The sequence below is a fragment of the Gadus chalcogrammus genome, chromosome 13 (genome assembly GCF_026213295.1).
Source record: "Gadus chalcogrammus isolate NIFS_2021 chromosome 13, NIFS_Gcha_1.0, whole genome shotgun sequence".
Classification (NCBI taxonomy): Eukaryota; Metazoa; Chordata; class Actinopteri; order Gadiformes; family Gadidae; genus Gadus; species Gadus chalcogrammus.
Genome location: NC_079424.1, coordinates 20,512,552 through 20,525,051, shown reverse-complemented (window position 1 = coordinate 20,525,051; position 12,500 = coordinate 20,512,552). Strand labels below are relative to the sequence as shown.

Genomic DNA, 12,500 nt, shown 5'->3' with positions numbered 1-12,500 from the left:
TACTGAAACCCATTTGTCTAGCTCTGATTTCCTTCAGGACTACTCATGTGTCACGTTTGGTGCTGTTGATGTGTGCTTGCGGTGTAATAAGAATAACATTGAAATATCTTCTGAGTCTGAATCGGAATGAGGATGAAGGTTGTATCAGGATAACGATCTAGTTATCAGCGGAAAAATACAATCATGAAATGTCCCCACAAACATTGGACATCAAGCCTACGGTCTAAAGTGAATAATTTGCCCTCTTTAAGGTGGAAAAACACTGTGTTGCTTTGTGCTGGAGCAGCCCTGGTGTTTGGTTCAGGTATGAAATGAATACAGAGTTCCCTCGACTGGGAGAAATGTACCGCAGCACCGCTGGAAAGCCCCCTAGCTTCACGCAAACATATGTGGTGTGATGACTCACGCGAACAGCACATAAACAATGAAGTGCTGCTGTACCAGAACCAACACAAAGACGTATGACATGATGGAAAAACACGCTGCGGCGCAGGACTCACTCTGCTCGTTCTTACTCTTGTGCATCAGCTGGCGGATCTCCTCCCGGGTGTCCATCTCTGCTGGACTGGGCTCATGGTTGTACTAAAAGGATAGGAACAGAGACACACAGAGGCACGGCCACACGGATTGACTCCAATTCAAAACGGATCAAACAGAATTCAGATTATATACTACAAAAATATATCATACATAATAATGTATATGCCTACATGTCCATGTGGACATAACATTCTTTGGATGGGATATTATTCACGTGTTTCGCAGGAGCACACTACACATTTTAGACCTCACACCTGTCTGACGGCACCTCTCAGGCCGCTTACCTGTACCTCTACATGGCTGGGGGAGAGGCGGGGGAACGGCTCGGAGGAGAAGTGTCCTAGAAACAAGGTGTGCGGGGGGGCCAGCATGTTGGCGTCGAGGCCCGGGCGCACCAACCTCTGGGAGACCCTCAGGTCCATGGGCTTCTCCCCGCGCGGGGGTAGCGACACCGTGGGGGCAGGTCTCACATTCACTGCGGAGACGGAGACACCACGGACGGACGGTGAGATATGGAGACAGAGAAGATGGAGCTAGTCTTAATGATTCAACAAATGAATTGGTGCAGGATAGAACTGAGCCTTGTTTCAATTCTTTGGGATAGTGTCGAGGCGGCACACGAGCGCTCGTTGGGAGCGCTGCCAAAACTGATTTATTGCCCGTTTTAATCTCAACGGTTTGATCTCGACTGTTTTACATTCAGGTAGAAATGGAGTGATGGCCAGGAAGCAGAGAAGAGGGGAAATACGAAAGAATGAGTAAAGGAAGGGATACTCTCTAGCCAAGCTGTTCACTTAAAAAAGTAAACACATGAGCTAACTCTAAATTTAGCATTACACACAGAGGTAATTGAATCAAACCTCAGGAATATCAAACCAGAAACAGATGCCTCTGCATAGGTGCAGCCGAGAGCAGAAGGGCTTTGGATCCATGTCAGCCCTGCTACGTGTGCACTAATGGGCTCCCTGTTTCATCACATGGTGTCACTTGGGACAACACGGCCCATTACTAAACAAACTACAACCGAACCCACACGTGGCCAGGCATACAGTACTACTGACGCACAGACAGATCCACAGACATACAGACACACAGACGTACAGTCTCACGGACGTAAGGACGTACCGACGCACAGGCATACAGACGAACAGACACACAAATGTACAAACGTACAGACACACAGCCTCACAAACACATAGACATACAGATGTAGATTTGAAGACAACTTTTGATGAAAACCAAATGATCCCGTTATTCAAGAAGGTGTTAATCGACCCCCCATTAACGGGGCCACCTCTTGGCCTACGCCTGGGAGTCAACAGGAGACTGTCCCGCGTGTAGACAGCTAACACCTGCATCCCTGGCCAACATGGTCTCAATGGCTCTGCATGGAATGCAGAACCATTCATAACAACTAAGGAGGCCGACGCAGCAGGAAACAAGACCCCTCGTCCCCATTGGTTGGGGGGTGGGGGGGGGGGGGGGAGGATATGGCTGGGGGTTTGGAAATGTACTGAAGCAGAATGTCTGAAGCGCATGACTCGTCATAACTCAAAGCCTGAGTGGCATGTGGACGTCTTTCAGTGGTTAACCCTGATAAACTGCATTACCCACGGTGCACACTGACACGAGAGCAACACAACAATGTCTTCCGTTCATCTGCTATCACGCCCACTGCACCGGTCAATGCTCGTAACATCGTTGTTCATCTAGGCCAGGTACGGCCTAGATGAAGGGATTAAGGCACTAGGAGATAACATTATTAAAGCCACTTTAAGAATGTTATGCAAAGTGACAATTACACAATATGTTCTTAATGCATCCACGTTCAGGACGTGAAACTTATTTATTTAAATTATGATATCTATGTATAACAGAGTGTATTTATAACATCTTCACTGAAAACAGATAGCTCTTTTTGATGCGTCACATTCCTATCAATAACAACAGTGGTGTGTTCTGATTGACTTCTGAAATACTGACAGGCACTGTTGCCATCGATCGTGAATGATTAAATAAATAGCTTTTTTCTTGCCTTAATCTCTGTCTTAACTCGACTTACTTTAGGAGGAAATACGGGCAGAAATGAGATATCATTTGCAGAATGACACAAGCACTCAGGTAAACAATGGCCCTGAAGGCAGATTGACAGCTTTGCAGAACCACATTATTTGCATGCTAGTCATAAAGGGTGACTCACTCGCATCAGATAGAGAGATAGAGGATATATATATATGTATATATATATATATATATATATAAAGAGAGAGAGAGAGAGAGAGAGAGAGAGAGAGAGAGAGAGAGAGAGAGAGAGAGAGAGAGAGAGAGAGAGAGAGAGAGAAGAAGAAAAGGTATGCACACTTGGTAAAGTTCCCCGAAACAGAGACCCACTCACATACTCCTGGAGCTAAGCAGAGAAGGACAATGTCCAACATCAACAGTGGCATAAGCAGATCCATTTGCAGAGACACAGCCGTCCGTAAGCGTGACCAGAAGCATACCATGCTCCACATGACTCAGTGAAGATACAGTGATCGGACCGGCGAGGGTGTGTGTGTGTGTGTGTGTTTGAGTGAGTCACAGAGAGAAACGGGTCAGCAATAATAGAATCGATTGTGGTCTGTTTGTTTATTAGTTTGCATCATAAAGGATTTTGAATGTAGAAACACTATACATATCTACTATATCACTAATACTATGGTACATATACTGGCTTTGGGATTGAAGAAGTTTGAATGAAGATTAACACTTTTACCTTAGTCAACTTATTGCCCTCAACGGGTGAGCCATGCCGCAAATGTGTCAATGTGTGAGTGTGTGTGACCAAGTGACCAATGGGTAATAAATACAAAAAATAATTAAATAAATAAATAAATATACGAATACAAATATATAATATATTTTTTTGTGTAATATATATATACATTCAAGACAACTGATTGCCATATCTTAATGCAGGGTTTTTTGTTTGAGTGGAAAATCACTGTCAGCATATTTACTACAAAACAAGTTTATCTGCAAACTTGTTTTGTTTGTCTTTTTACTTGTCTGAACCAATAAGCTAAAACCAAAGTAAACGGTTTGTACTGCAGAAGCTTTTACACAGTGTGTGCTTTGCACTTCAAGAAGGCCGCGCGTTCACCCTGCACACCGGAATAAGATTTACGACGAGGACATTGTTGCTGTTGTTGTACATGTGCCTTTGATGTTGGACGACTCTTAACTTGTTTTACTTTCTGCACTGGACACTGGCTGTGTCAAGGCTAATGTTCATCATGTTGTTCCTATTGCGTCTCGCACACATCACATCTCTCTTCATGGTTGGAGTTAAAGAGGGGAGGAGGGGAGGTGGGTGCAGGAAGCAGGAGCAATCCAACGGTTTGTGTTACCAGAAGAATGTGTCGCTTTCAAGGGAAATCAGACAAGCTCTCTGTGTTTTGCTTCTCAAAACCCCTAAACCCATTTGACGTGCACATGCGTACACATGCAGGCATTCACACACTCACACTCACCCGAGGATTACAAAACAGGCCCCTTTTCCCTCTCAGAAGAAAGCCCCTTGGGTAGGAAGTCAGAAAGCCCCTTGGCTAGGAAGTGTTTGGTGGTGTACTCCTCACCACCAAAACACCCCGAAATAACGGCGAGAATACAACGAACAACACCTGCTGTCTATTTTCAACCATCTCCCCCTCTTCCAAACCAAACTGTGTGTTTTCATAACAACATGCGATGTATAAACTAGAGCCCAGCTCCTATAGCTCAAATGACCCAGCGACCTGAGCTATCCATTACCAAGTTGCTGGATTGTAATGTTGTCCTTCTATTCTCCAGCTACGTGTGTGGGATTACGTGTCTCCAGTGTCTCCACTAGAATAACTTCTTTAGTTCTCTAATTTGATCCAGACGTGGGGCGTTACACATTAGATTCCATCGTTGTAGTTCCCATGGTAATTATAGCACACAAATGGCTAAGTCCCTGCATAATGCAATGCATCCACGGAGCTGCCGAGATAGCCGGGCTTTCTTCTGTTACCTAGCAGCGCTTCAGAGCAGCTCTGATTGCCTCGGCTCGTCCTCCCATAAAGCGTTCGTCTAATCAGGTCACTTAGTTAGACGGCTGTTTACTTGTTCACTGAGTCATGTTAGGCTGGTTTACTAGTGAATTGTGTCTATTTTTAGCCCACATTGTTAATAATTGACAGATTTTTTTCTACATGCTTTATTTGCAATCGGTATAATGGATATTGTTTGTCTGGTGACATTTAAGACATACGTATATATGTTTAACTTTTCTGCTTTTGAAATGAACGTTTTCTGTGGCAAAACAGCCCTTTGAATCTTTAATCTTGAATAGAAATGAAACTTTGTTTCGGGACTAGCGCTGTGCGTTCTTTAGTGTCTCTTGGTTAAGAATAGCTATAAATAGACAGGGTTCTGGTTTCTGTAATAGCATATTTTGTTTCACAATGATCATCCGCTTTTTGTAGGGCGGAAAGCTACCACACACCGTTGCAGTGCAAACACGCATAAACACATGCACACCATACATTCTTGCAAACACATACAGGCGTGCATGGACACACACACACATTTGAGCAGGCACACGCATAAAAACACTCACAGACGGGGACACACACACACACAAACACACACATACACACACTAACACGCATTCACACTCACACACACACTCTCACACACACACACACACAGACACACTCACTCACATACGCAACAGAAACAGGGACTTCCTGTTTCTAAAGTTAGTCTGCGCCATAACATCCTCTCAGTTCATTTAAGCAAGCAGAAGCATCTATTTTGGGGGAGTTTTGTTTCGTTGGCCCATTTAGATGCAACGTTACAAAAAGTCTTGCAATAGTGTTAATTTATCCTTTATGAATCTGTTCTGGGATTCAGCGTATTAACACATTTAGTGTTTCGTGATATGAACACAGCAGGTGTGAGACTGCTCTAATTAGACAGCACTCTACCGATATCCCAATGATATGCTTAAGAAAAGGGGATTCTAATGTGAGTCAATACCTATATTATGTGTACCTACTTCTGCCGAACCAAGTGTGCATTTAGAGACACTATACGGCAAAACAAGCACTTTAAAAATACTTGATAAAACTATTTTGTGCAGGGCTCACAAAGTATCCACTCCAAATATGCTCTCTCTCTCTCTCTCTCTCTCTCTCTCTCTCTCTCTCTCTCTCTCTCTCTCTCTCTCTCTCTCTCTCTCTCTCTCTCTCTCTCTCTCTCTCTCCCTCTCTCTCTCTCTACCCACCCCCCCCTCTCTATCTCTATCCCCCCTCTATCTCATTATATCCCCCCCCCCCCCTCTCTATCTCATTATACCCCCCCCCCCCCCTCTCTATCTCTCTTGCATCTAGAGGAATCCACAGCTGCTGGGGACATTGTGTCCCCTTGCTTGCCAGGCAGCTGGAGTATCAATCTTGTGCGTGTGTACATATGCATATGTGTATCCACCATGCATGTGTACGCTCCCCCGTACCGCCCAGATATTAATAGTGTGCATTTGTTTCTCTCAGTGTACACAGCAGGTCTTTGTGTTTGCATAACTATCATTTGCTTGAGTGTCTGCTTGTGTGTGTGTGTGTGTGCATGTGTATCGATGTGATTGTGCGACCGTTTTTCTGGTCACATTTATTAATAGTCCCAATTTGCTTCTCTTAGGAACAGGCTTCTAGTAAAATGCTTTGTGTGTATGTCTGAGACAGGCCTTATCTTTTTAGCGTCACCTGTTGGTCAACACTAGCTCTATTGTGTGCAAAGTGCACATGTCTCACAACATGGGACATGTGTGTGTTAGCGTTTCGCGTCATATTAATAGCATCGCCACTTGTGATTTTATAAGTATGCGTGTGTATGCCTGTTATGTGTATTAATAGTCATCCCAACTGCCCACCAAGGTGTCTGAATGTGTGTAGTGTATGAGTAACCTCTTGCCATTAAGACATGATCGTAATATATTTGATCTATATCTATAATCCTCTCCAAATCAGCACAATAAAACAGATCTTCTTGCACAGGAAGCACAAACGTCCTCAACCTCCGTATGTCTGTATGATACATGAGTATGAAAAGGAGATATTATCATGATGACAGCGACATCTCTCCTCTTTTGTATCGACTCTCCAGCATTACTTACCCATTTCTCCCACCGTTAATAATTATATTTAATAGAGCTGTCAGTTAAATGCGTTATTACCGGCGTTAACGCAAACCAATTTTAACGGCGTTAAATCGCGCGATTAACGCAATTGTTTTATTTTAAAAAAAGAAAAAAGATTATTATTATTTATTTTATTTTTTGGCTCAAAACATAGAAGTCAGTAGCCTGACTGCTATGTTCAAATGACATTTGTTCAAAGCAGTCGTTTAATTGCACTATAGGCTCTTTTTTTGTATCGTCCTGTTTTGATCAGTATATGCCAATGTTGTTATCAATAAAAAATCATTTGCACAAGGCAAGCCGATGCACTTTACCATGTTGATAAGATAATTAAAATGAGAAGAATTATGGGACAAAAAAATCAAGGGATATTTAGCATAGAAAAATAATTTGCGATTAATCGTGAGTTAACTATGACATTAATGCCATTAATCATGATTAAATATTTTAATCGCTTGACAGCTCTAATATTTAATAAACGGTACTGTAAAATTGTCCCTTGGAGATAGAAGAGAAGAGAGAGATAGAGATAGAGACAGGGACAAAGGCAGAGACAAAGAAAGAGAAAGAGACAGAGACAGAGACAGAAACCGAGACAGAGACAGAGACATAGACAGAGAGAGAGAGACAGAGAAAGAGACAGAGACAAAGACAGAGACAGAGACAGAAACAGAGACAGAGACAGAGACATAGACAGAGAGCCAGAGAAAGAGACAGAGACAGAGACAGAGACAGAGACAGAAACAGAGACAGAGACAGAGACATAGACAGAGAGACAGAGAAAGAGACAGAGACAAAGACAGAGACAGAAACAGAGACAGAGACAGAGACACAGACAGAGAGCCAGAGACAGAGACAGAGACAGAGACATAGACAGAAACAGAGACAGAGAAAGAGACAGACAGAAACAGAGACAGAGACATAGACAGAGAAATAGAGAAAGAGACGGATACAGAGTCAGAGAACCACTGGCTGACAGCGAAGCGAGAGAGAGGGTGGACATGATTGGCACACAGGCCACAGGTTAAGGACATCTAAGATCCTTCTTGACGTGGGCCCCCCCCCCAGGCCCCAGCAGAGAAGGTCAGAGGTGAAAGGGCGAAAGCCTACGACGCTGTGCTAGTGTGTCACCAGTCGGCAAGTGGATTCTTCCTTTCCCATTGGCCAAAACAGAATGATACTTGTTGCCGAAATTGTGGTTATTACATTATGCCTGTGAGATCAAAAAAGTCACTGTTCGACTTTGATTGACGTGAATGCCGTGCGTAAATTAAAAGCTGAATGCTGTCGGCAGGTTGGAATAAAATCACATCATTAATTAAAAAAATACACACAGGCTTTTGGAAAAGGTGGATGCTGACTTCTACTTTAGATACTTATGGAGGGGTCTCAAAGTCATCGTTTCATATCTAAAGCCTGACAGCAGATGAGAAAAAATCTGGCGTTTCACGTTCTTTTGGTTAAGTTTGTTCAGACCAATCATGTTGCAGGAAGCTGTATAGACTGGCCGCTGTTTGTAATACTATTCTGGAAGCTTTTATTTTACTCTTCGATTATTAACAAAAGAGGAAACAAGGTGTAAATCCGCCCTTTGCAGTTCTTCTTTAACGGCCCGGGATCTGAGACGTCTCCTCCCAGAAACTCTGCTGTAACATAGCATAGACTTTGGGATCCCAGATGACTTATAGAGTGACGCAATGAGGCACAGTAGTGTATAAGAAAACAAACCTTAATAACAAGTAGTATACATAGTTGCTGCTACCCAATGACCTAATGACCCCGACTAGCACACATCAGATACTGCACTAGTATCAGCAATGACAATGCCACCAACACATACGCACACACACATTCACACATACACACACAGACACACACATACCAGCCCCACAAATGCACCCTTGTATACTCACCTCAAAAACGCACACTAACCTGTCTAACAAAACACACACACACACGCACACGCACACACACACACACACACACACACACACACACACACACACACTCACACACAGACTGACAAACATACACACATAAAGCACATACTCTCCTCTCTCTCTCTTTCTCTCTCTGTCTCTCTCTCTGTCTCTCAGTCTCTCTCTCAGTCTCTCTCTCTGTCTCTCTCTCTCTCTCTCTCTCTCTCTCTCTCTCTCTCTCTCTCTCTCTCTCTCTCTCTCTCTCTCTCTCTCTCTCTCTGTCTCTCTCTGTCTCTCTCTGTCTCTCTCTCTCTCTCTCTCTTTCTCTGTCTCTCGGCCTCTCTCTCTCTCCCGCTGTGTGTGTTTTGAGGGTAGGAGAGTGTATAAGTAGTCAGCTGGGTTGATCTCAAAACAGGAACAGGAAATGTGATCTGGGACTGGGGCCTGTCCAGAACACTGTGCCTATTGTCTCCATGAAGCCCTTCTCTTGCTGGGAAAGCACGGGGGAGCTGTAAAGGTTATCTTGCCTGGGAAGAGGATGATATTTACATTAAAAAAGTAGCCTAAAAGCCCCAAAGGTGTATCTTCAAATGGACAATTGTTTTCAGTCCTATTGTTCTTTCTTTTTCATTAGTTATTGTTTCACATTCAATGTGAAGGGCTCTGCTAACGAGAATAAATCAGGCGACCCAACATTCTAGATTCTCGTTTCATTCTAGCTTGAACCTGATTTTAGTCGGGTTTCAGCCTAGCTCACCTTTGGTTTGATTCTAGCTTGAACCTGGTTTGAACCTGGGGGGGGGGGGGTCATTGTCATGGTTTGATTTGTGGCCCTTGTGAGGCTAGCAGGGAGTTATTGTCATTGCATCATTGTGCTTGTGAAACATAAATTAGTTCAAAACATGTGATTCATATTTAGATGAGCAAACAATTGAACAACAATTTATAGATGGCCCAGAGAGCGGGTATCCCTAATATATTTTTCAAATGAAAAACTGCATTTTTTATTTCCCTTACTGACTGGTCCACAGCTTCTGCTCGACCCATGAGATAAGGCTGTAACCATACCTCCAAAGAAGTTACTTCACCCTCACAAACCCACACACACATACGCAGACACACACACACACACACACACCAAACACTAACACACACACACACACACCAAACACTAACACACACACACACACACACCCACACGCGCACACACACACACACACACACACACACACACACACACACACACACACACACACACACACACACACACACACACATACCAAACACTAACACACACACACACACACACACACACACACACACACACACACACACACACACACACACACACACACACACACACACACACACACACACACCAAACACTAACACAAACACACACATCCTTATCAAATTCACACATCGCCCGTAGTCTTTCCAGTAAATTATTAGTCATTACCACACGGGGGGAAATGAAAGTGGTAGGCCTACTCACATAATTAAAACTGACTACTATAATTGCACGTGTTATTTGCTGTGTTAAAAATCTATCTAAATAGAGATCGATTTCACATCAGGATCATTATCAGAGCACCTTACGTTACACCGTTGACCGATCGATTGGTCTGGAAAGGCAAACAAGACCTTATTTATTGCTATGTTATCACACTAAGAGTGCACTGCATTTAACTAAAACAAATGCTAGCTATGAAAATAAAGGATAAATAAAAACTATAGGCCTAGTTGGGCTAATCCTGTAGTTTAATGTTTATGTCCATTTTATAACGAACATATATGTGTGTATCGGTATGGATTACTTGTTGACATGTGAATTAAGTTAAAGCGGTTCAACGTGCAGCACAACATCACGACGCCTATTTTCTAGGTTGTAGAAAAAAGACAAAAAAAGAAAAAAGTATAAATGAAAAAAAAATCCAGTAACGTTAAGCATGAATACACATCATTAAGATATAGCATCATTTACGTAGTGAAAGACAAATAATCAACTAACCCCCTACCTTTTCAGGACAAAACGCGACTTGGGACACGACGTGGGGGAGCGCAACAGATGAGGAACTCCTACGGGGCATAGCAGAGCAGGACTACTGCAATCAGACCGAGGCTATTCCGAGATGAATCTTAACAAGAGTTTTGTAAAAGTTCCTCAAAGTGGACCCATCCCATCCATCTCAAACGAGGTCCAGCACTGTGCGCTTAAATGTGACCGAGTGTCATGTTGCGTCCGCGGCGCGCATCAACGAACACGCGGCAAGTAGGCTCCGATAATGATGTCAACAAGAAAGAAGCGTGACATGCAGTCAGGTAAACGTCTGTCGACACAACCACACACTGAAGCCCGGGGACTGTCTTGTCTGTAATAGCCCTGTTCTTTCTCACACTGCCTCTGTTGTCATAAGAAATGAGCGACAGAAGTGACTTCACACTGGGATCACCTCGACCTGGAACACACGAGGAGGTGTGAGGGCTCCATCTGCTGAGGACGGCGCGGTAATGACCTCATCTGGCAGGTCTGAATGTAGGAAATTTCCAAAAAAAACAACGGTCATGCTCAATGTTAAGGCCCAACAACAAGTTTCCAGTCAGTGATAATATTGAAACCGTGCTAACCCCAACCCTAACCGTAACCCTAAACAAATGGAATATATGAGTGTGATGTGTGTCTCATGTGTTTTCGTTTTAAGTTTACTGCCGGGGCTCATTGAAACGTTCGTCTTGTTATTTGGGTGTCAACTCTCTACACTGGAAAGCCTCTGCTCTTATCTTGGCCCTTGCACCTTCTCTAAACCCCAACTTGCTCGTGTTGTTATTAAAAACAACAACGCTGTCCATATGTGTCTGGAAGGCCTGTATCAGAGATGCAACCCAGTCGCCAAGAAAAAACGTCAGTGGTGTACGTTTCCATGAACACTGGATACGTAGCATTTCAACGTAAAAAATAGCGTGTTATACCTACGGTATCCACGTGTGCCGCTGTGGAGGCGGGTTTCGGGGTTTGGGTTTCACGGCTTTCGCGGCAAATTGTGGACACGATTGTTTAGGGGGGGGGGGGGGGGGTGGGGGGGGGGGAGACTGTTGTTGACCGGGGAGGGGGGGGAGGGGGGGGAGACACGTTTGTTGAGGGGGGGGGGGACACACGATTGTGGGGACGACGACGACGACGACGACACGTTAGTTGAAGGGGGGGGGGGGGGGACACGTTTGTTGAGGGGGGGGGAGACACGTTTGTAGGGGAGGGGGCACGCTCGACAACGAGAGTTGGTTTTATTGAACGCTCGACAACGAGAGTTGGTTTTTATTGAACGAGACTTCAACACGGAACAGCTGCGCGAAACGATGGTCACGTCACTCTCGGTGACGGTGTCGACAATAATGAACACACGGACAATGTTAATAGAACAACACACAACCACATAACATCCCGAACCCATTAACCCCACTTAATCCTAACAACAAAACAAGTTAACAAAAGCCCCATTTGTCAACTGAGAACCCCAATTCCCAGAATCCCCCGCGGCTCCGGAACACGGCGTAGCTTATATTAATCTTTATTATCTGAATGGGAAATGCAATATTTTAGGACAGATACACCATTAAACGCGTTTCTAATGACATTTCTAGCGAGAAATGTTCATTTTCCTTACATAATCTCCAGTCAGTGAATGTGTATGATCTTTATTAATCTTTATTATCTGAATGGGAAATGCAATATTTTAGGACCGATTCACCGTTAAACGTGTTTCTAATAACATTTCTAGCGAGAAATATACTTTTTAATTGCATAATCTTCAGTCAGTGATTGTGTCTGATCTTATAGTTTTTAT

General features: G+C 43.7%; 1 protein-coding gene across 1 annotated transcript in view; it reads right to left on the bottom strand.

Moving 5' to 3' along the window:
- LOC130401656 (histone deacetylase 7-like) overlaps positions 1-11,556 on the bottom strand; it is a 41,712-nt gene extending 30,156 nt beyond the window's left edge. Inside the window, exons 1-3 of the mRNA XM_056605568.1 lie at positions 10,677-11,556; positions 825-1,015; positions 501-582 (exon numbers count right to left, since the gene is read on the bottom strand). Of these exons, the coding sequence (XP_056461543.1) occupies positions 501-582; positions 825-962 (220 nt within the window). The 5' untranslated portion in view covers positions 963-1,015; positions 10,677-11,556. The remainder of the gene's footprint in view (positions 1-500; positions 583-824; positions 1,016-10,676) is intronic.
- Positions 11,557-12,500: the final 944 nt, after the last annotated feature.